The 24,747-nt window shown below is 49.5% G+C and overlaps 1 protein-coding gene across 2 annotated transcripts in view; it reads right to left on the bottom strand.

The window, feature by feature from the left end:
• Positions 1 to 2,665: 2,665 nt before the first annotated feature.
• The window catches only part of Rftn1 (raftlin lipid raft linker 1), a 197,677-nt gene continuing 175,595 nt past the window's right edge, over positions 2,666 to 24,747 (bottom strand). For both annotated transcript variants that reach the window (XM_063267578.1, NM_001135011.1), the window contains exons 8-10: positions 12,872 to 12,975; positions 10,540 to 10,621; positions 2,666 to 3,996 (exon numbers count right to left, since the gene is read on the bottom strand). In XM_063267578.1, the coding sequence (XP_063123648.1) occupies positions 3,670 to 3,996; positions 10,540 to 10,621; positions 12,872 to 12,975 (513 nt within the window). In that variant the 3' untranslated portion in view covers positions 2,666 to 3,669. The remainder of the gene's footprint in view (positions 3,997 to 10,539; positions 10,622 to 12,871; positions 12,976 to 24,747) is intronic.

Genomic DNA, 24,747 nt, shown 5'->3' with positions numbered 1-24,747 from the left:
CAGGGAACTAAGCGGGCTGTGGTGTGTGCTTTCATTCGGGATAAGGCAGAAGGTCCATACAGAAGGAGAGGGAAGAATAACTCTAGGGATGTTCTGAAAAGCCAGAAGGAATGATATTCTTGCCTATTTTTCCCTGAATGTATCGAGATTTGTTTTGTGCCCCAGGGTGAGGATACGTAAGATGATATACAATATATATGTCTATGCGCATAAGAATTTTTAATGAAGTTATGCTATGTGGGCTGATGACCCTCCCTGCAGAGCCATAGACAATCTAACAAAACCTCATGGAAAAAACCCTTTCCAGTTGTTGGTCAGAGGAATTCAAGAGACTCCCAAAATGATTTCAACTATTACTGTTGCCTTTGGGTGCCTCCCAGATGTTGGAGGTAAGTCCCTATTTCTGAAGACACCACGGACTTTGGGCACAAGGATTTCAATGGGATTAGACCCAGAAGCCTCTACCAGGAAGACTAGCTGTAATAGTATCAGCAGGTCTGTGCAAACTGCCAAGGGAGATGTGGGTACCCCATAATCCTACCCAGCTGTGAAACCTATGAACCACGATGAAGACCAGTCCTGACAGCTACGATAGCGACACTCATCTTGGTGTAAGGATTCCAGCTGTGTGACCATGCCTGGTGCTGGAAACCCAGCTAATACCAGAGCTGGTGAGCATGGACCTCACTTAGAGGAGAACCTACTGTGCCCACATTATTGGACCAGCACAATTGCACTCTAAATACAGACCCTTATTCCCGTGGTAACTGCAGCCCATGGCTTTCATCGAAGATGCTTTTCTTCAAGACAGATGGAGACCATGACAAAGAACTACGGCTGGTGAGAGTCCAGAGAACAGTCATGGAGGGGTGCTCAACCCCAGTGAATATCTCTACGAGACAACTCCCGCATCTGACTGGCAGAGAACAAAGAGTTAGAAAAGAAGACAGGATAGTAGATCCAGAGGACCGGGAAACCTGCTGAGACCATGTTTTCCAGAAATGGGGGAGGGGGGCTCGGGGGGACTGGAGCTGGGGGGGGGTTGCTGTGGCTGGTGGTGGGGGGTGCTGGGGCCTGCATCCTCCCTGTAGCAACATGGCTGCTGAAAGACCTGAAGGACAACAGCAACAGAGATACTGACTTACAAGGGGGACTCCATGAGCCCAACCTAGAAAACTGTAGGAAATCACACACACACACACACACACACACACACACACACACACACACACACACACACACACACACGTGTTAGCGAATAGACTCAGCAGGTTGTATTTACGTGTGTGTGTGTGTGTGTGTGTGTGTGTGTGTGTGTGTGTGTGTGTGTGTGTGGTGTTCCAGCAATCATGGAACAGTAACAATCTAAAAAGGACAGCATGAATGTGAGAGGGAGCGAGGGGGCACATAGCTGGGGCTGGAGAGAGGAAGGGAAGATGGAGGATGATGTAATTCTATTTTAATTAAAAAGATTACGGAAGCACACCTGATAAGTTTATTCTCACATGTGATTAAAGGTTTTTAAGCTTTCTACAGTTCTGAATTAATAAATTTAGAAATGTTCTGTGCAGAAAAGAAAAGCTGAAGAAAGAGAAAAGAACAGATGATTTTACTTACATTAAGCACGGAGTCCATGGATGGAAAGGATGGTACTCTACCTTGTTTTGCGACATAATCACATTTCACTGACATCGGACTAGGTTAATGATATTCAAACATGTTCGCTTATATGTTTTTTGTTGGTGGTGGTAACCGCCCCCGTTTTTCCAATGTATAGCTAGTTTGAGAACTTCTACGATACAGTGCCATCCTGCCAGAATCAGCAGGATTCAGGGAGAAGAAAAGAAGCAGCGAGGCCCCTGAAGACGGTCCAGTATCATTTGTTAGCCTGACACTGGACAACATCCTGAATTTTAAAAACACTCCTCCAGTTCCTCCATAGCAAATAAAACATAAATGTTACTTATTACAACACGTAGCCAAAGCTGATCGGCCAACCGTCTGCCACCCCAGCTCCAGGGACCTGACTCCCTTCTCTGACCTCAGCAGGCTTCAGGCAGGAAACTGGTGTAATGGACATATATGCAGGCAAAACACCCAGACACAGAAAATTAAAACTTAAAAAGATATGGCCACACATGGCTTTGCGGTTCTGCCCTCTTCACAGGTTTGCAGGTCTTGTTTTTAACAAACTTGGAGATGAGAAAAATTTTCCTTATTAGATAACTTACGTGAAACTTTTAGAAACCACGTGTTGGAATTAACCTGTTCCCTCTCACTCACTTGGATGACATCTGATTTCACTTTCCACTTCTTTTTACCAAAGTTTGAAATCCTGCTGTGTTTAGGTAGCTTTGCTGTTTGTCCTGGTCTACCACACTGGTAGGAGGTAGAAAATGTAATTGTCACCAGGGTGAGGGGTTGAGCCCTCCATGTCCAACATGTCCAAGGCCTCTGCCGGACACGGCAAATACTCACTTCTTTCTCTCTCTCTTTCTCCTCACCTCCCTCCCTCTCTCTCTCTCTCTCTCTCTCTCTCTCTCTCTCTCTCTCTCTCTTTCTTTTCCAGAGCTGAAGACCGAACCCAGGGCCTTGCGCTTGCTAGGCAAGCGCTCTACCACTGAGCTAAATCCCAACCCCCAAATACTCACTCCTTACCACGCACTAAACTCAGGTCATTTTATTGCTTTAAATAACTAAACAAGAAAGAGACAGGGCTGTTTCCATTGAGACAACTGGTGTTCTCTCTCCACGGTTTGCCAGATGCTTCTACTTAAAGCCTTAACAACACTTTATGGACAGTTTAAACATGTGACAGGCACGGCGTACAACTCAGTCAATGACACGTCAACAGAAATAGCACACGAGGGCACCCAGTTACCAACTGCTCAAAAATGACAACATATTCGTACATGTGTTGAAGACAAAATTTAAAAACATTTTTTTTGGCATTAACATTAACACAGAATACTTTCTTGAACAAGAGCCGGGCCGTAGGGAATTACCTGTTTGCTTCCAGATCGCCAGTATTTATAACTATCTTTTTCTTCTTCTTTTTTTTTTTTTTTCTGGAGCTGGGGACCGAACCCAGGGCCTTGCGCTTGCTAGGCAAGTGCTCTACCACTGAGCCAAATCCCCAACCCCTATTTATAACTATCTTAAGACAGGCAGGAGGCTTCCTCTCCAACATCTCTGCCTTCCACATCAGCAGGGTCTCCAGAGTTCAGGTGGAGAGGCCAGCCGGCAGGCTGCAGGGTTAAAGTCACTAAGTTCTTGCCCAGAGCAGCAGCACGTAGGAGTGAGCAGAAAAACCTTGGTTTGTAGCGAAGGATGTCCCAGAAGTTGACCCAGATGTGCTCTGGCGCCCTGTGGGGCAGCGCAGGCACTGTGGCCCATACCTTCCCTTGTGGAAGGGGCGGGACCGGAGCCAGGCCTCCAGCCCTGAGGTCTAGGAGGAACGGCCCAACCTTGCCCTCTAATATAAGTGGGTCATTAAGACAGCTTTCCAGTGGATGTGCAGAAAACACCACCTTCGGAGACCCGCCCTCACAGGGCCATTGGGCTAACAATGGGAGGTCAAGCCAAACGGTAACAACACAGAACAAACCAGCTGCTAGCAAGCTTCCCAAGGTTTGCAATCACAATGCAGGCCTGGCACAAACTACTGACTCAATTTGCTTCTGTTGGAGCGGGGCCTGGAACCAGCTCAGCCTCTGCTCTGGGATTCGAGTGCCTAAGGGTCACCGAGTCCCTGTTGTGGCCAGCGGGGCCGTTCTGCACGGCGGCTGAGCCCGGCCTTTGCTCCCTGACCTCAGAGGCTCTGCCCCACTGCTGTGCCCCCAGCACACAGTTTCCCGCATCTCCAGCCCTGGAGAACTGGTCGTCTAGATTCTTCTCGTTCTCTTCCGCTTGCTGCTTGTCTCCGGCGCTGGGTTTCCCTTTGGATTTCCTTGTCTGCCTGCTGTGGATGTCGTTCCGGGAGAACCGCCACTGGAACTAGAAGGCACAGAGAGTGGAGACGGGTACAGATCTCAGAAGCCGATTCTTCTGCTTCACATCACCAACCCGGTTCCCAGATTCCTGGGGCACCACCAAGCTAAATCTAATCCAACCCATTCTCTCCCACCCTTGGTACCTGCTCGACACCTTCCATGTGTGTTCTAGATTTGGGGAGCTGTGGAAGGAGGAGGAGAAGGTCTCCCGGCAACCTGCAAACCTACAACTGGTGTGGCTGGTTCATAACAGACCATTTTGTTTTAAGATTGTTGAAAGCTAGCCCAGCTCACAGTCACCCGGAGACCGACCGGAACGCAGCTCACCCCAGCTTCTCCCTCTGCTCCTCCCTACTAGGGTACCTTCTCTGAAGGCCTCCGCCACCCAAATCCATCCTTGAGCCTGCTTTGCAGACATTACTACAACTAAGCATTCGCTTGTGTGAAAGGAAATCAACAGAGGCTGGGAGTTTTGAGGCCATATACCTGTGAGAGGATTTGATCTTAAGGTAGTTCTGATGAGCGGGGCGGGGGTGGGGCTGCTGAGAGAATCCGGCGTGAACACTCAGTGGCCAGATTTCTCTGCCTCCTTTGTGATCATGAGACATATTGGGACTTTCGCTTCTAAGTTCTCACTAGTCTCCGTCTTCCATTTCAGTTGCACCGGGGTAATTATGGCAAACATACACTTACGTATTCGAGGAAAAAAGCTAGGAGAAACATGAATGTCACCCTGTGCTCAGGAGGCCTGGGTGTCCTACTTTTCTACAGTTGTGATGAGACAATGTAACTAAATCAACTTAAAAGAAAAAGCATTTATTTCGAGTTTAATTTGGGGGCTCATAGCTTCAAAGGGTTAGAGTCCATGACCACTATGGTGGGGAATATTGCAGAAGGCAGGCATGGCACTAGAGCAATAGCTGAGACTTACATCTGATCTATAAGCACGAGACAGAGAGAGCTAGTTGGGAATGGGAGGGGCTTTTTAAACCTCAAAGCCCATCCCAATGGCACACTTCCTCCAACCAGGCCACACCTCCCGATCCTCACCAGAAGAGTTCCACCAGCTGAGGAACAAGGAAACAAAGCCACAACCTTTTGATTGTGGACTGCCCTGCAGGGGCAGGGACAGAATATCAATGTTCCCAGCACACTCAGGGGAAAGCCTAAGAATGCAGCTGCACCATCAGCGAGAAACATGGCAGGCACCTCCTTAAAGATTGAGTGCTTTGTGAGGGCAGAACAAAAACATGCTATACAAACTACTTTCAAAGCTTGCCTGGTCTTGTCAGAGCGTTCTACCCCAAAAAAATAGTGGCCTCAATTCTTAAAGAAGTCAGAGAGCAAAACAAACACCAACAACAACGACCTCTCCCATGGATTTGTGAGACGTTGGTTAAGTTAGCCTGTATTTTATCCTTGGAGCAGTCAGCTTTTGGGGGAGGTCAGGAAGCTGTGCCTTTGCTGAAAGAATGGCAAGACTGCCTCAAGTAAGAGGTGGCCTGTAGCTACCCCAAAGCACCCCAAGGCTGCTGAGTCCATATCCTGGCCCTGGGATAGAATGGCTGTCCCCAAGCAAACCCTTATCTCTGTGAAGTCCCTCTTATAGCCCCATACACTGTAGCTGGCATTGAGTAATGCCTCCTGTGGGCACACAGTGTCCTATCAAGGACAGTTCTGCCAGCCTTGAGAGGACCACTTTCCACCATGGGCTCAGTATCTGCCCTTGCTAACACACCAGGAAATGTCCAGCTCTCTTGCCACAGAGTGTCCTCTAGGCCACCTTTTGTTGACCTGGAAAAGATTAAGAGCTCTAGGGGTGTGAGGTGGGCACAGAAGCTGCTCTCCTCCAGCACTTTCTCCAGGAGAGTTTGGCCTGTCACCATGGGCTACGTAAGACCCATTTCAGCCACCTTCTACCCTTCTGGGTCATCACAGAGGGACCTGCCCAGGCAAACACAGGCCTTTAGGACTATACTATTTCTGTGTTCTCATATGGATTTGAGGTGACCTTGGGACTTCTGTTGCTGCTGCCTGGATCTTCCAGCAATCACAGAGCCAGATCCCCAGGGAGGTGTGGCTCAGGCCTTCCCACTTTCTCTTTGGCAGGGTAGTCTGGGCCTGGGTATGGGACAGTGGTCCACATTCAGAGTTTCCAAGGCACACTGCCTAAGAATATGAGAACCTACTATGTCTCATGTCTGACAGGAGCTCACGACTCCCTCATTTCCCCAGGTAAGCCCCCCCCAAAAGCATTATTAGTGTTATTTTATACATAGTACAGAGAAGTTCAGAGATATTGGATAACTTGTCCCAAGTCACACAGTTAGGAAACTCCAGGGCTTGAGTTTGACCTGATTTCTTCAGAACTACTTTCCCAGCCTTCCTTTCTGAGCAAAAACAAATAAACAAAACAAAATACAAACAAAACAATCTTTTTTCTAGGGGATAAGGGCACCTTTGGAATGGCTCACCTCTGAGCATAAGCACTTCGGGCATTCAGAGGTCAGAATGAAGTGGTCAGGTCACGGGGGCCCTTATACCTAAGGCACCAACTAATGAAGTCCAGACTTAGTGGCAGTGAATGATACTTTGGTTTGGCTTATCAAAAACAAAGAGCTTCCTGTTTTGTAGGCTCCCTGACATCACATACGATAAAGCATTAATTATGAGAGAGTGTGAGTGGAAGATCACAGGTGAGTCCAGAAAGGGGCCAGACTACTCAGTTGAGACCCAGGCCCTTGGGGAGCAACGTCATCACGGAAGTCTCTGGAAAACCCAGCTACAGGCCCTGGTTCCAGAGGAAGCAGCTCAGTGGGCAAGCAGGATGGGAACTGACTCGACTCTCAAGTCCGACTGCGGCTGCTGGTGGTTCTCAGGCCGTCCACAGGAAAGGGTTTCCTCAGCCTCTCCCGCTCTGCACTCTGAGGCAGGCCTCCTGTAGGAATGGGGCAGTTGCCCCATGTGATAAACAGTACCAGCTTCAGATCCCGAGCCTCCAAAAGAGGACAGAAACTGGGAAGAGGCCAGGAGCACAGCCTGCCTCAGGTCTGGAACACAACCTCAGGGCTCTCCCAACTGAAGAGAGCAGTTCTGCAGCTGGAGGAGTGGCAGGGAGTCTGTACGGTCAAGTACCATGACTGTCAGGACAACGGAAACAGGGCTCTTCTCAGCTGCCACACAGTGGCACTGAGACTGCTTAATCCGGCTTCACCTACCGAACTCAGAATTAGGTGTGGGGGCTGGGCCTGTAAGGCAGCTACCGGAGAGGTGAAAGCAGGAAGTCACAAGCTAAGGTCTTCTGGGCTAGAGTGAGCTTAGATCCAACTTGGGCACCCTATTTAGGCCTGTCTCAAAAAAAAATTATGCATGTGCATGTGTTTATATATGTGTGTATGTATATATGTGTTTATATATGTATACATATATAAGCACACAGACAGACAGACAGACAGACACACACACACACAGCTGGGGATGTAGCTCACTCTAACAACAGTTGCCTAGCACCCACAAGACCTTAGGTTTTGTAGTTCCAAAAGGAAAAGGACAAATGGGCGAGAACCCGTAGGGAAGGAAGGAAGGAAGGAAGGAAGGAAGGAAGGAAGGAAGGAAGGAAAGAAGGGCAGAGAGCCTTCACCTTACAGTTAGGTTGTAGAGCAGGGGCTGGTGGGTCTAATGAGTGCCTTTCAGAAGCTTGTACGCGCTTGCTTCAGGAAGCTGAGCTGGGAGCAGAGGACGGCTCTGCAGGTTTGGTTCCCAGCACCCTTGTCAGGATGCTCACCATTACCAGAGTCCAGCTCCAGGGCCATCTGATACATCTGGTCTCCATGGCCACTGCACGCACATGCACAAACCCACACTCTCACAGACACACACTCATATGTGGTTAAAAATAAAATCTTATGAAGGAAGGAGGAAGGGAGGAAGGAAGAAGGAAGGAGCAGGAGGAAGGAGGGAGGAGGAGGAGAAAGGAGGGAGGAAGAAGGAGGGAGGAAGGAGAAGGAAGGAACACTCCTCTAGCACAGTCGACTAGAATGATTGACAGGACACACTAGGTCACATCTGTCAATCCTGCAGTCCCGTCCTTTAAATTCCAGTGCTAGCACACTGTGTTCAGGGCTGAGAGGTCTGATTAATCAGTCAGCGACTCAGCAGGTATCTCCTGAGCATCACCTAAAACCCAGGTACCTCACAAACAAAAATCAGGGGCTGACAGGGTCATGACAGGACACAGACCCAGGAGGTGGCAGCAGAGGTGGGAAGGGTGGGGACGGACGAAGAGAGTGGGATACGGAATGCACACAACTCTTTCTGGAAGCTTCCTTTCCTGGCAGGGGGTGGAGGGAGGGCTGCCTCCCGGAAAACAAGAAACTGCTGAGCACCACATTGACGCAGGACACTGAAGAAGAGAGAGCAGTCTGTCCGCATCAGCCTAGCCAGTGAGGGTTGGCTCGCCCACTAAGAAAACATGGCTTCTGTCCTTTCCTGAGGAAAGCCAGTTCGACTTTCGTGTCCTCTCTGTGGAATGCCAAGGTCTTCGTGTGAAAACCAAGGAGCCCCACAGAGACAGCTGGCAAGGGGGTCTAGAGCCGTTTCCACCAAAGGGCGAAAGCCCAATCTCTCCGTGTCTGTTAGCAGACCTTCAGTGTTGCTCTCTGTGGCTGGTGGCGTCCTGAGAGCACGTGACTGAGCACTATCTGATATCAGTCCACGGCCATCCATCTTCCAGGTGGTGGCTGACTGCTCCTGGTGGTTAATGATGACTGGCAGCTGCCTTCTGGTCCACCTCTGGTGTCACCTGTCACATTCCTATCCCAGAGCCTAGAGAGTGGCCTTCCTTTGCACTCCAGCCCATCTGGCTTCTTGTCCTCACCAAACTGGCATTCCTCCAATAAATGGGCAACCCACAGTGTTTGTTGGCTGACAGGGAGCTACTGCAATCTGTTCACTGGCTGGATGTTCCTACTGGGACTCGTGAGCAGAGAGTAGGGTATATGGGGGAGGTGCCAACTGTGCAGAGCTTCCGCCAAAGTGTGGGTAGGGCGGTCAAGGTGGACTACGGTAGATCCAGGTGACACCTAACTGGGCTTTGGTAGACTCCATCGACATGCTGGTCTCTTCCTGAAAAGCTAGTGTACACCTACAACAGGCTACTCCATGTATTTTGCTCTAATAGAATAAGAAACTAAAGGAGGCTGGAGAGAGAGAGAGAGAGAGAGAGAGAGAGAGAGAGAGAGAGAGAGAGAGAGAGAAACAGAGACACAGAGAGAGACAGAGAGACACAGAAAGACACAGAGAGAGAGAGAGAGAGAGAGAGAGAGAGAGAGAGAGAGAGAGAAGGGAAGAAGGGAGGGAGGGAGGGAAGGAGATGGCTCAGCATTAGGTGCTCTTTCAGAGGACACAGGTTCAATTCCAGCACCCACACCAAGCAGCTCACAAACACCCGTAACTGATTCATGCACTCTAACACCCTTTTCTGGCCTCCACAGGCACTGGCACACAAGTATGCATGCAGGCATACCCATGTACACATAAAATAAAAATCAATATTGAACATCATAGGAAAGTCAACTTGAAAGAAGGGAAGGTCTAGCTTGGCTCAGAGGGTTTGGTCTGTAGTCTGTTGATCCCGTTGCCTTTGGACCTGAGGTGAGACAGCACATGACCGTAGGGAGTGGGCGATAGACAGTGTTCACCCATGGTGACCCAGAAACCAAAAGAGAAATGGCACAAGTTCCAATATCCCCTTCAAGAGCACACCCCTTCCCCACGGCCTAGGCTCTTTTCCACTCTGCCTGCCATGTAAATCTTTAAGTTTATACTATATAGACAAGAAGTCCTCCAAGGAGGAGAGAGACCTGGCGACGCACTCCAGCCCAGGCCTGCATGGGGATGACTACTACCACAGGCTATGCTGGCCTCAGTCTCCATCACTGTCAGACAAAGACCTTTGGCTCAGGTTCCAGCAAGAAGAAGCAGGGAGTGCCTCTGCTAAGATTAGCAAACGGCTGGTTTATGCTATAAGGCAGGGCCCTCACACAGATAGCAGAGGCTGGCCTCAAACTCATCTTCCTGCAATGAGTGCAGGATTACAGACTTACACTAATACACCAGGCCAGGGTCTGCAAACCCCAATGTCCCGAGAGGTCGAATAGCCAGGCCTGACCTCCAGCCAAATTCCGTGAGCTCAGGAAGGGCATTGACCATGATCTCAGCCCTTCTCAGGCCTCTGTCAAACTGCGGCTGACTTTGTGGAATCCCGAGTTTAGCCTTGTGGGATTCTCTAGCACACACTGATGAGGAGAAACGCATCTGCCATCTGCTCGGTGGTCAGGCCAGCAGGGAGCCTGAGGACCAGTTTCCAGCTCCTTAACAGCCCATCCTAGCATCCCTACTATGACCCGTGTGGACCCAGGTCTTCATTGAGCCCACAGAGCGTTTGGTTTGGAAATTGGAGAGGCCCAGCTGGCACAGACCCCACTGAAGCCAAGGTGTGCAGACATAAACCCAGGGAGGAAGAGAAAAGAGCTCTCATGTCTCTTACCTTGGACTCCCTCTTCTTGGTTTTCTGAGGTAGACATGGTCTCTGGAGAAACACAATCTGCTTGGTGCACACGTTCCCTTCCCTACAACACAGGAGCCCAGGATGAGCATCCGCACCCCACCCCCACCCCAAACACACCAACATCCTCTCCCCATGCCTGGCGGGAGAGTGGAAGTCAGAGTTCCCACCCTTAAGCCACAGGCTATTTTAGATGCCAACTAATTCTGCCTGGCTTTTCCTACTTCTTTGCTAAAAGCTCCCTGCCCTTCATAGGCAGTGGCAGCTGGTGCCTTGGTTAAATGAGGATACAGCAGCAGATTAGGGAGTCCCCAAAAGACCAGAGTTGCCTTCCAATTCTGTCTTCGGTAGTTAAGGTATGCTGCTCGGGAGAAAAAGACAGGTCATGTGTGACATAAAGTGGGTGCAGGGAGAGCTAATAAATATGTAGGCTACTGTGCCACTCCCACAGACATTGGGGTCATGCTAGCAGCAAGATGGACATGGGAAGAGAAATAGATTGCTCCTATGCTGTGTGTCAGAGAAGGCAGGACCCCATGCTGTGCCTTGGACAGAAATACTGAAAGTGACAGCGGTTCTCTCCACCTCTACCCTTTTGTTCACCTTAACTCTATTTTTGTAAACATCTCCAACTGCCTTCAGACCAGAGATCAAGCAAGAGAGAGCTAACGTTTGCCTAGCACAGGAGCTTTGCCAGAGGCTGGGTCTCCACCCTCTGGCTGGCATCCTGCAACCGCTCGGACAAATCAGAAGCAGATGCTCAGCCTAGAGTTCACTAGGGGAGGATTCAGATGGACTAGCCATTCCCAGTAGCCTTGCCCATTCACCGATGTTAAGATGGTTAGGAAGAGGGAAAGGGGATAAGTGTGCATCTCTAAGGTGGCTCTGTGTACCCCTGGGGTTCACATCCCTCAGCGCTCTGGGTCTTCCTGTCCAAAACTCATTCCCACCATGGTTGAGTCCTCTGGAAAGTAACAAGGGAACACTCGGATAGGATGAGGGGCTTAACCAGGATGACATAGGTATCAAATGACAGAACGGGTATTTTCTGCTCCACTATCAGCCTCTGCCTGGAGAAGTCTTGGTCTTCAATAAGAACACAGTGGTTCACAGTGGCCAAACCCGAACGTTGCCATAGACAGTGTGGAATCATGGTGAGGACACAGGAGGCCCAGAGGAGCCAGAAGAGGGGTCAAGGAAGGCCACGGGCTATCATGGCTATCATGGCTATTATCTCACAGTCAGTCAGCCCGGGCTACCTGCTATAGCCTACAGTGTGGATGTGCCGTGAGTTCATTAAAGGCAGAACCTTCAGGGCCACTGGGTAGAGAGATGAGAGAAAGGTATTGCTGTAGGTCAACAGAGAGGCAGCAAGCTGCAGGGCAGGAGCCCCACTCTGCAGCCTGATGTCTCAGGCTCTGTTTCGGCTACAGCCTGCCAACTGGGCCTCAGGTCCACGGCAGACTTTTCTGAACCTCCCTTTTCATCCATGAAACAGGAATTGCAGCTATGTTTACAACCCCAAGGGAAGTCGGGAGGACTTAAAATACAGATGGGAGGTCTTTTAGTGTTGGTATGACAGGGCTCCAGGGACAATGGGCAGGCGTCCATGAACCCGAACTTGTGAGGAGTACCTCAAGTTAGGCCTGAGATTCTGCCCCACGGGGACATTCGTTCATCAGCATCATGATCTTGGCCACATCCCTTACTATCCCAGAACACGCTTCCCTTGGCTAAAAAGTGTATTTAAAATAGTAACATCAATAAGTCAGCTGGTATGGTGGTATGTGCTTAGCAGTCATGAAGCTAAGGCTGGAGGAGTGTAAGTTCAAGGCCAGCCTGGGATAGGGTAAGGCTCTATCTCAAAGGCAAAAATCTGCCTCATTGGTCTTAGTCCCAGTAACTCAGTCTCTCTGTGTCTCTGTCTCTGTCTCTGTCTCTCTCTCTCTCTCTCTCTCCCCTTCTCTGTCTTTCTCTCTGTCTCTGTCTGTCTCTCTGTCCCCCCTCCCTCCCTCTCTAAACTGAGGATCTATATACACAGTGCCACCAAGTCCAGAACCCAGAGTAGACATCAAACTGCCTTTACATCTGTGGGTGCACTGTCCTGCCAGCCCAGGTGGATAATTTCAGTCCTCCAGGGCAACCCCTTCAATGTGAGGAGGGGGAAAGAAGGGTGTAAGTGGACCCCTGGATGTGGAAGCCCCAGCCAGAGAGGTGCACTGCCAGCCCGCAGGCCTGCTGCAGGGCTAAAGAGATTTTCCTCTTATGTCAAGCCATGACAGTAGTCATCAAGGTCGCCCCACATGCTTGTTACCTGTTAGTCTTGAGTATGGGTGTTGGCAGCACACAGGTGAGCTGCCACCCATAGGCTGCCAGCGAGTTCAGCAGGGGCATGTAGTCGGTCTGCACCTCTGTACCCTGGGGAGAAAGACCACCGTTAGCACTGCTGTCACCTAAGGTCACCTCTTCAACACTGGAATCAATCCTCCCATTGATCCAACCAAGCAAAGCAGAGAGTCAGAGTCTCCCGACCACATGAGCTGCAGACTGGAGAACGTGGGGTCTGTCTCTTCCTGGGCCAACATGGGCTGTGCAATCAGTAAGAAATGAAAGCCCACAGAGGAATTCATTCAATTGTTTTATTCTTGTCTGGACAGAGAATCTCCCGTGAGTGTCACTGAAGAAATACAATGACCTTTCTCCAAGACCCATTCCTAGCACACATTAGCAGAGATGCTCTGGTGTCCTGGGGGACTGGGGAGTTAAGTACACTTGAGGAAGGATGGAGTCCTTTGCATCCGGGGAGAGCAGTTACACACAGAGCAGCCTTTCTGGGTTCTCAGCCCTGCCGCTCAGGAGTGAATGCATGCTGCTTGTGCTTTATTTCTAATTAGGGCCAGAGGACAAACATTTTTACAATTTAGAGGTACAGCCCTCTGCCATAGGGAGATTCACTTAACATAAGGCCGAGGCAATAAGAATCATTACAGAGACATCTTGACCTCATAGGCATTGCCCCCAACTCTAGGATCCTCACCAATGAAAACGAGGTCCCCAGCCCTGCTCTGGGTATACGCTGGGCTCCACATCTCTATTAACTGGCTTAGGAAGATGACAGATCTTTATGAGATTCCTTCAACCTTGGTACTGTGAACAAAAACCCCTGCAAGGAAGCTGTGTCTACAGAACTGACTGTCTGATTAGAATTTCAGTTCATCAGAGATTGGAATGTTGCCCATCTAAGGGCTAGTCACCTTACCTTAGGCTAGTTCTAGTCCTTGGGAACAGCCATTGCTTGCCCGCCTATGTATGTATCTGAACTAACACCTTGTGTAAAAAACGGGAATCTATTGCCACCATTAACTTAGCAGCCCACTAGCTTCCACCAAACCAAAAGCTAAGGATGTCATCAGATAGCATCTTGGGCCTGTGGAAAGGCTCTCCTGTTTGCTGTACCACCTCTCCCATGTACCCACTAATATATTCTAAACTAGCCTTGATTCTTGACTCTGTTCTGTAAAACTGTAAGTTCCATGGAACTACCTGTATGTCAGCACCTGGAATTTTGGGTTAACCTAAATCTGTATTTCAAGGCTGTAGCCACTCAAAATGGCCCCCAGAATAAACTATTTCGTATCTTTGAAGACGAGAGCTTTGGTTTTGCACCGAAGGGACCCTCGTAGATCATTTCCCTTGTTATCTGGGAGCCGTGCACAGAAAGTGAATTGCGTGCAAGCAAAGTAGACACTGGGCTGCTGAGGGGTTCACTAAGCTGAGTGTCAGCAAGGAACGAGGCCCTGGGCAAAGCAGGCTTCCTGGCCAGGTACACGCAGCAAGGTGGGCTTCACTTGGAGACGATGCGTAGAGCAGAGCATGACGAGGCCACCTGTAGGGTAGGCTAGGGAGTCATGCTGGTGGATCTGGATGCTTCGAACTGGAGAGCTGGGAGAGAGGCTGAGGAAACAAGCTACCTTTTCCAATTGCTTTGAAGGTTTCCAGAACTGGGCACCAATACCATCTGGGCTACCAAGTCACCTGAATCCCTGGTAATTAATCCATCTGTCTGTTGTTTTCTAAACTGTGAAGGCCAGACCCATGCTGTGGTTCCACATCAGGCAACTGTGGTACAGACCTCGGTTGGGAACTTGGGGGAAAATGTAGGTTTGAAGACCTAGTCTCACTGATCTAGGACTTCCCGAAACACACCAGAATCTACAGAGAGACACTATCGCAGTCTCTGTGCCACTGAGCAAGAGACTGCCACCCGGATAAACTGTTTCCTTCTGAAGAAGAAAAGGTGTCTATAATTTTAGAGCTAAAATCCTCGAGCTATCGTTTTCAATGTTACCGTTCTTATTACTCATGTGAAAAGAAAGGTAGACATCCTTTCCAAGGATCTGCCGTGTCTGTGAGAAATGCCATGGCGGGTCAAGGCAGGAGGAAAGGCCATGGAAGAATGGAAAATGAAAAAAGGCAGGTGGAGAGGCAAGGGACCACAAAGAAACAACTTGATCAATTTACAGGATGGGTCACCAGGAGGGTCTTTGCAGTACAGCTCAAAGCCACAATCATGCCAGCCATGGCTTATCAGGTAGCCAGCCTGACCCTCATTTCTGTCCCTCAAGACATATGGGCACGTTCCTTCCAGACTAGCATAAGCTTCCACTGTAGCTGAATGTCCTGTGGCTTCTGTAGCTAACCCCACCCCCAGCACTGCACTCCCAGCTTAAAAGACAGGAGGGGGAAAAAAAAAGAAAAAAAAACAATTTAAATCCACATACTCGAGCTTTGCAAGGTTCTGATTACTTGGGCCTATCAGGGATAACCTTCCCACTTTATCAAGCACGGTGACAAGCCTACCACAATCAGACAGTAGCTATAGCAACCGTGTCAAGCTTTGGCGCCTTCACAAAGCCCTGAGTGGCAAAATGCAGTCTTTTCATTGGTGGCTGTGGCCGGGGCCAGGTTTTTCTCTGCAGGAGCCCAGAACTGCGAGACAATGACCAACCCCTGCTGCCTCTGACCCGCCGGCTCCGACAGGCCGCACCAGGGCCACCTCTATTTCGCTCTGTCTTATTTCACTTTGTCACTATCTTGAAGAGAAAAACAGCGGGAGTCCTCCCAAACATGCCCTCCCTTCGCCCCTGCAAGGGTAGGAAATGTCAGCTGTGGGGTGCTGAATCACAAGGACCAAAAGGAATGGGGGGGGGGAACGCACTGTAAATCTATGGAGCTGCGGACATTCAAGCCTGAGTGCTAATTTCTGGGCTGTCAATCAGAGTTGATGAATAAGATACAGCGGGAGGGGGAGCTGCACTTGCCACATTCTCTCTCCCGCCCGCCCGCCCGGGCCTTTAGGGCTGGTTTCTGTTTAATTCATGTTAAATATGGTTTTCCCTAAGCATCCACGGATGTCACTTTGCATATCTCCGATACAGCGAGATGGCCTTGCTAAAGTCAGGTGAGCCCCGCCCCGTCAGCCGGAGACACTTTTAACTGCATTAGCTGGGAAGGTGCTGGAAGCAGATCCTGAAGGAAGGTTGCTTTCATCTGCTTTTGGGTGACACTCCTAGGAAGGAGAGGAAAGCACCATCCGCTCTCAAAAGCCATCCTGCTCGTGAAATGAAAAGATGTCTCTTTCTGTGAGTCAGAACAAAAAACTTTAATTAACTCTCCTCTCTCCCTTGTTGGATACCTAATCTCCCGTCACACCTGGAGTGTTAGAAAAAATAAAAGCGTAACATGTCGTGTGGGTTTTTTTTCCCAACTTGTATAAAAGGAATTCATTTGTATTAATGGCCTTCCCCCACTTTGATCCCTGTTAGTTTCTCCAGTGTTTGAGAACAGACTGAAGAAAGAGACACCCAACACAAACTGACCCTCCGCCGCCGCCGCCGACTGTGACGGCAGAACGTACAGCTTGCGAAGGAGGACATACACTTGACCTTTGATCATCTCTAAAGACCCTCTCTACAGGGAAAGGATGGGAGACCCACATACTAGTCCAGTAAGAAAGTTTATAACCTGACATCAACGTGATCTTGTTTTAAATTTTTGTCTGCAATTTCTATTAATTAAATCAAGAGTCAGACTTCGTTTTATTACAGCTTTATAAGAGTGTGGGTCTTGTAACGAGCCTAGAAGAAATAGAAATATTCTAAGGAGACACATTTATTTCTCAATCTTAAAGGAACCCCTCCCCCTACCACCCTAAACCAGGGCCATAAAACAGATCCAGGGCTTTAAGAAACCTACCTGCCACTACCCCACCCCCACGCCATCCCACCCCCTGCAGGGAAATCTGGCAATCCCCATCCCACAGCCTGGAGCCCAGAGGAAGCAACTGACTTATCCCTGTCCCTGCAGTTTTCAAAAGCAGTTTGATACTAGCCCCCTACCCTGTGTCTTCTCAGCTATTATGAAACTGATCCTCAAGCCTGCAGGAAGTGGTCTCCTGTACCCTCGGGTACAGAACATGAGCCACAGGGTTTGGGGCACCAACCTCACTGACCACTAAACCTCTGTTCTTGCTGTTTTGATGTCGGAGGGTCTAGTCTTCATTCCCTGCTCTAATGCCTTTCTTACATTTCATGCTGGACCAGCAAGAGCTTCTCAGTGGGTCCAGACAGATGGACCCTTTCTTGACCAGGCATCTGTCTCCATTCTCATCTCCCATTCTCATTTCTCCTTAGCCTTTCAGGGGCCACCACACCTTCCAAGGTCACTGAACTGGTTGCTTGTGTGTGCTAACTTGACACAAGCTGGAGTTATCACAGAGAAAGGAGCCTCCCTAGAGGAAATGCCTCCATGAGACCCAGCTGTAAGGCATTTTCTCAACTAGTGATCAAGGGTGGGAGGGCCCAGCCCATTGTGGGTGGAGCCATCCCAGGGCTGGTAGTCTTGGGTTCTATAAGAGAGCAAGCTGAGCAAGTCAGGGGGAAGCAAGCCAGTAAGTAACATCCCTCCATGGCCTCTGCATTGTAGAACTAGAGTTTCATAAAGGTTACTCATTGTCAGAGCCCGAATGTGCAGAACTAGAGTTTCATAAAGGTTGCTCATTGTCAGAGTCCAGATGTGCAGGGCGGGACGTGCCTGAGGGAGAGCCAGAGATCGGACTTGCCAAACCAGCTATCAGCCCCAAGGACACTGACCATCCGTAGCTACCCCCTCCCCTTCCTTCACCCCCCTGAGTGAGATGAGTCACCCTACCTGCCTGCCGAGCTGCTGGAGAGCACGTACTCCTTGCTGATGTAATTTCGCGCCGAAAGTAACTGTGCACCATTTGAATTGACCAATCATGTGCAACCTCGTGAATGCCCCTAACCTCCCCTATATAAACCCCCGAGTCTGGAGGCTCGGGGTCGATTCCTCTGTCTCCTGTGTGAGATACGTGTCGACCCGGGATCCCGCTAAGACCTGGGATCTCGTTAATAAAGCTACCTCTTGCTGTTTCATCAAGAATGGCTCCTCGTGATTCCTGGGGGCACCCCACCCTGCGATCGGAGCGAGAGACGCGGCTCCCCGTTTTGGGGTACGCTCTTTCAGCATCAGCTCCTGATCTGTATGAGTTCCAGTCCTGGTGATGAACAGCAATGTGGAAGTTTAAGCTGAATAAACCCTTTCCTCCCCAACTTGCTTCTTGGTCATGATGTTTGTGCAGGAATAGAAACCCTGACTCAGACATTCACTATGACCCAGGGACCTCAACCAATGGTTTCTAACAACAGCCCTGTTGAGTGGAGGAGTTTGGTGTTAACTCTTTATTGGCAGCAAGGGTACCTCACTCACCTTTGTCATAGCCTCCAAGCCAACCTCCTATACGCAAGAGGGCGATCTTTGCCATTTCTGGAGCCCACAAACAACACTGGCCATAGGTAAGGGCCACACAGACACCCACTGGTGCCCTGGGGCTTCAACTTTGTTCCAGACCCCAGACCCCAGTGGTTCTCCTGGATAGTTTCCTCCAGGAAGCTTTTAGGGAATTTGGTTCTGGCAACACTTCCAAATTTACAGACACTTCATGTAGGAAACTAGCCCCAGCCGGTTTAGACCTCTATCTTCGAGCTCCAGTTGGATATCTGGCCTCAATATTCTCATGAGAATCAAAATCAGTGTTCTAGATTTGGTGTGTTAGAGCCCGCCGCCTTGCCAGAGCTTGACAAAGCCCCTACAATGAAATGGGAATGAATGGGTCAGAAGCTCTCACATTCAAGCCCTTCCATCTCTGCTCTGGTCCTTCCTTTGCTTCTTAATTTCCATGTATCTGGTTTTATTAGCTCCAGCTTCTATGAGCCTCCCCCCACCCCTTCAAGCTTTTCTCCTGCTCTGCCTCTACACGCACCTCTTCTTGCTACCTTTGTCTCCAGGACCTCCTCACCTCACCCTCTTCCTCTCTTTGGATCCCTTAAATTTGCCTTCTCTACGCCCCAGGGACAAATGGCCGACCTATTGATCTCTTCTTTGGCTCAAAGGCCCGGTTGAGATTAGAAGCTCCCCTCTCCTGGGAACTGCCCAGAACCTAAAGGCAGTTCTGGTTCCTATGGTTGCTGGTGGTCATTAACTATCATCGTGTGCCACACTGAAGTCTTATCTCCTATGGTGCCGGATGGGAGCCACTAGGGTAAAAGCAAGGGTGTCAGGAGCAGAGGGCCCCTAAGTACAGGTGACTCTGGCAAACTTCCCTGTTCAAGAGCAGCTGTCAGGTCATGGGGTTTGGCCCACCCATTGCAGACTTAAGCATGTTTGTCTGGGAATGTCTTCCAAACCTGTCCCGGGCCAGGCTGGCCTCCCAACAAGGAAAGGGAGACCAAAGCAAGGTAATGTGGCTTTTAAGAGCAGCTAACGGATAAGCTGTGTTCAATGCAGGCTACTGACAGGTATCTCACAATACAGAGATGATGTAATGAAATCAGTTATGGGATGCCATGTAGAGGCCTTTACGTCCAGAAGTTTCCCAAGCAATAATCCCAAGGTAAGAGTTCTTGACAGGGCCTCCTTGGTTGATGCCTGGGGATACAGTAAATTACTTACTCTGATCTACTGTTTTACATCTGCTCCATATACTCACGCAAAGCCCAAAGCGCCGACTGATAGATGACGTCACATACAGTACAGACTGTCTTGTGTTTTCTATAAGGGTTACCTGGAAATCTATGAAGGATCCTAGTTTAACAGTATGTGCATAGGTAATGCTAATTTGTAGGTAGCTGTGGTTTGCCCTGGAGTTATCTGTATTTTGATGCTCATTCCGCTGCCCCAAGGACGGCTGCTTAGTCATGTACTCAGGACTCGGGTGACTTCACCAGAACCTTCTCCCGATTGAATTTGTAAAATACAGGTGAGGACCGGTACAGGATAGAACGAAACCTGTCATTGGATGAGAAGGAAGAATGGGCGGGAGAAAAGCTTGAGGGAAGAGGAGGAGGGAGAAGGGGATAGGTGAGCAGTGCGGGACAACATGGAGGCTGACGTTAGGAGTCCACGCTGTACCTTTACAGGTTGTTATGAATGTTCTTAAGGGATGGATGTGTACCGGGCTTGTATGTTTAGGTGGCCAATTATATCTTATCAACTGGATCAAAGGTTATTGTGTGGTGTGTTCTTTCATGTGGCGATTTAAGTGTAAGAGTGTGCGCAGTGGCTAGGGACGCTGAGCTGCCACAGAACTGGGATGTGTGCTTCTGGCAAGGTATCTACCAGATATCTTGGGGCACTGCGGTGACAGATCTAGTGGGGGACAAAAGTCAGCCTTTATTTTTTTATAATTTTAAAACAACACTTTGGATTCAGCTTTTTTCTTCTGTTAAGATGGTATTACATAGCACTGTCTTCTAAGCCAAACAAGCCCGCCCGTGGCTGTTTATAAATAAGATCGTGGTGTCTAAGTATGTTGAGTATGGGTACTCCTAAAAGGAAGGAACAAAGAAGGGATCCAGACCCTTAGCCCAGGGTAAGCATGACTGCTCATATTTAATCTATTAGGCGTGGAGAGCCATGGGCACCCACTTTATCCATGCTCACACTCAACACTCGCGACAGACAATCATGTGTTTGTTACCACATTGTTAAAGCTATTCTGGAGAGAGCAAACACCGTGTGACTTCATCACCATCTTGGTTAACATAACCACGTGGCATGCACCAAAACAGAGGTATCCATGAAATGTCCCACTTCTACGAAGTCCTAGGAGAATCACCATACTCCTTCCTATATTGGACTAAGGAAGTAACGCCAGTCTTCCAGGGAGTGATTGTTTTATTTGGTGTGTCTTGTTTTGTTTAATGTTGACACAGTTTTCCCATCATCTATTTACTGGCTTCTAAGGAAGTCTTAGGACATTTTCCTGGCCACCTGCCTCCAACACAGGCCTACTTTGGGGCTAACAAACACTTTCAGATTTACAGTGATCAAAGCTGTTTACTCCCTGTACCAAGGACAAAACTGCCTCAACTGCTTTCTTAGGGAAGCTCTCAGTAAGGATTGTAACATTCTTAATGGTCCCGCTCTCACTTTGTGTGAGTTACAGATGCTACCCCACAAGCATAGCACACTTCAAGGATGCACGCTGTCTCACTGTCTGTTCTAACTAACCCTTAATAGACTGACCTTCCTCTGAGGCACTTTAACTATTGTCCCTTAGAGTGCTCTACTCCCCCAAATCCCTAACAGCAGTTAGGGTGTTCTCTGATATGGGATATGGGGAGCCAGACAGATTCCCTGACAGGCAGGCAGACCAGGGAGAGGGCAGAGCAAGCACACTCAAGATGGCAAACAAGCAGGATGGCTTCTTCTTCACCTGAGACAGAAGCCTGACAGCCCAGAAGAAGGGCCTGGCAGGCTTCTCTCCAGCAAGTAGGGCCCCTGCTGACAGACTAGCCCTGATGAGCTCAAGGTCAATCAGGATGCCACAGCTGTAGGCCAACCAGACATCCTGTCCTTGTTCAGACTGACAGGACCCTAAATAAGACTAAAACACAGTGGGGGGTGGGCGAGAGAGAGAGAGAGAGAGAGAGAGAGAGGGGGGGGGGGGGAGGGGCAGGATTTTCTCGGCTCCCAGATTCTCTGTTTCATACATGGGCTTTCTTCCTGGTCTCCTGGGTGTGCCTTTACTTCTCTTAAATTGTTGACCAAGTATTCTAGACCCTACTTGTTGGTGCTCGGTCTAAGCTCCACCCCCACAGCTACCTGGGAGCAGCCAGGTATGCTCCGCCCCATGGTCACCTAGTAACGGCCAGCTGTGTCTGACTATATAAGGGGCTGCTTACCCCTCCCCCTCTCATTATCTCTTACTCCCTTCTTACTCTTTGTCCTTCTCTATTTTGCCCCTTTCCCCATCCTCCCTTCCACATGCCCATGGCTGGCCGCCTTTCCTCTCTTCTACTCTTCTCTCATTAAACCTCTCCATGTGGAACCATGTTGCCTGGGTGTGTTCTGTCTGAGCACGGGCTGAGATTCAAAACCCTAACACTACTCCCAATCTGGATGACTGTGGTAGTTTGGATGAAATTGGCCCCACAGGATCATATGGAGTGGCACTATTAGGAGGTGTGGCCTTCTTGGAAAAAGTGTGTCCCAGTCTCTTCCTGCTGCCTTCAGATCAAGACGCAGAGCTCTAGGTCCTCCAGCTCCCTGTCTGTCTGCACACTGCCATGCTTCCCACGGTGACAGTAGCAGACGAAACCTCTGAACCTGTAAGCCAGCCTCAGTTAAATGTTGTCCCTGTAAGAGTCGCCTTGGCCATGCTGTCTCTTCACAGCAGAAGAAAGACCTAAGGCAATGGCCATACCTTCTGGCTTTCACTTGGTCTGTAAAGATTCTGGGGGACCCTTGAAATGGTGGGTACCTCTCAGCTCCTTCCAACTCCCCACATCTGAGTCTCAGTCTCTTCTGCTTCTCAACATGCTCTATGCAAATGCTTAACAGTCCCTCCCTATTCAAATCTAACTCTGCCACCACCTTGGGCTCCTGAAGTCTGTCAGTCCGATGCACCCCCCCCCCCCCCCCGCTCTGTATCTTCCTTGACACCGACGTCCTTTGCCTAGCTAATGTGCCCTCCACCTCTTGACTCTTCTTGCTACTTGGGGCTCAGAACTCAAACAACGATGGCTTCTTTGCATCAATTAACCTCTCTGCCCCACTGGCTTTCAGAAAGCCTTCAAGAAATTTCATGTCAGCTTAATGCCCTTCAGGACCAACTGGATTCTTTGGCTGCCGTGGTACTCCGAAACTGAAGAGGGCCCGACATCAGGACAGCTGCCAGCGGAGGGGCTGGGGCCTGCTCCAGGAGCAAGGCTGCTGCTTCCACATCAGTTTAGATGTAGATTTAGAGGCCAGATAGAGAATTCAACAACAACCTTCCTCCTCTTCTTCCTCTTCTTTCTCTCTCTAATCCTCTTCCTCCTCCTCCTTCTCTCCCTCCTCCTCCTCTTCCTCTTCCTCTCCCTCCTCTTCCTCCTCCTCCTCCGGATGGGTTCTTGTTTCCCTCCAACCCTGGCTCTGCCCTACTCCTTCCTTCCTTATTACCCTAATACTTACATCTTTCCCTCATCTTTTAAACATTTTACAGATGTTCCTCCTGGATCTCTAGGTCCACTACATAGGATGAAGCACAAACGATGCTTCTCTTAGAGTTGCGCTAGACCCCAAAACTTCTAAACAGTGCCCCCTCTCCCAGCAGGAAGCAATGCCCTCCTATATCCTTTATATGTAAAGGGTCTGGAATAAAAGAGATCTTCTCATCCCCAAACCAGGGTCATAAAAGACTTCAAGAAACCTTCTGCCCACAGAACTCTGCAAAGTAGCCAATCCCATCGCACAGCCCAGAGCTTGGGAGCACCAAAGCAGGCAACCCACCTATTTCCTCTCTGCAGCTTCTAGGCCCTTTCCTGCTCCCTAGTTTCCACTACAAAAACTAGCTACCCTGTACAGTGAGTGCTCTGGTAACCTTGGATGCTCAACCACAGCGTCTGAAGGTACCAACTTCCCAGAGCAACAAAAGCCTGCTCTCAGTGTTAGCATTTTGTCCTAGCTCCGCCCCACAGTTACCTGGCAACAGCCAGGTGTGCTGACGCACTATAAAAGGGGCTGCTTGCCCCCTCCTCACTCTCTTGCCTTCTTGCTCAGGCTCTGTCCTCTTGCCCCTTCCCCCTCTCTCCCCATTCCCCTCCCAGTCTCTCTCCTTGTGCTTAGAGCCAGTCTACTCCCCCTCCCCCCTCTTTCTGCCTTTCTCTGTACCTACTACCCTTTCAACTCCCTTCCCCATGTCCTGAATAAACTCTATTCTACACTATACCATTGTGTGGCTGGTCTCTCAGGGGGAACGGATGCCTCAGAATGGGCCCATGGAGGCCCCTTTCCCCACACCTTACCGCACCTCCACCAAAAAATATACTCTCCTTATCTTTCTATAAAACACCACAGTCACCATTCTGAAGTGGAACTCAGTCTGTCATTTCATTTTCTTCCACTGACTTATTTTTTACAAATCTATCAGACCACTGGAATGAGGGACCCCAAAGATAGGGAATTTCCTTGGAAAGGTTCTTGCCTCTCGGAGAGTTCGCATACCTCTATCACCTTGTCAAGCCACCTCACAGGCTGCTTGACTGACCCACACTGCAGCAAGATGCTAAATGACTTTATCTTGTGCTAGCTTTGTCCCTGAACAGGTAGCCACTCCTAACTAACATCCGGTGACTAACTATCTTATCCCTTTTGGAATCTTTGAACAGAACAGACCACTACTTTCCATCCACCTAAAGGCTAAGAATGTCACTGGATAGCATCTGAGGTCTTCAGGAGAGCTTCCCCTATCTTGCTGTAACTGCCTCTCTGGTGTTTCCACATCTCTACATTGATTTATGGTTTTCTTTGCTCTGCTACTGTAAATCGTCGTGAGACTTCTTCCATGTAAGAACACAGTACCTGCAGTAACATACCTCCGTGTTTCCTGCAACCTTGGCTCCAGAATCAACTATCCCTCGCTCTTTGGGGTGGAGGCACAATGAGTGGTCAGCAGCGGGCAGGACTGCTTGCTTCTACCTAGCTTGGCCCTTCGTTTAGACTTTAGTTTTATTTCAAGACCATAGAGAGGACTTGGGGGGGGATCTCTTTGACCATCTTCCCAATACGCTCACATTGAACAAATATCCCCCTCCTCTCCCTTTCTTTGCTTTTGACTGTTTAATTGGC

Source organism: Rattus norvegicus, chromosome 9 (genome assembly GCF_036323735.1).
Source record: "Rattus norvegicus strain BN/NHsdMcwi chromosome 9, GRCr8, whole genome shotgun sequence".
NCBI classification, from domain to species: Eukaryota; Metazoa; Chordata; class Mammalia; order Rodentia; family Muridae; genus Rattus; species Rattus norvegicus.
This window is presented reverse-complemented; position numbering and strand designations above follow the sequence as displayed.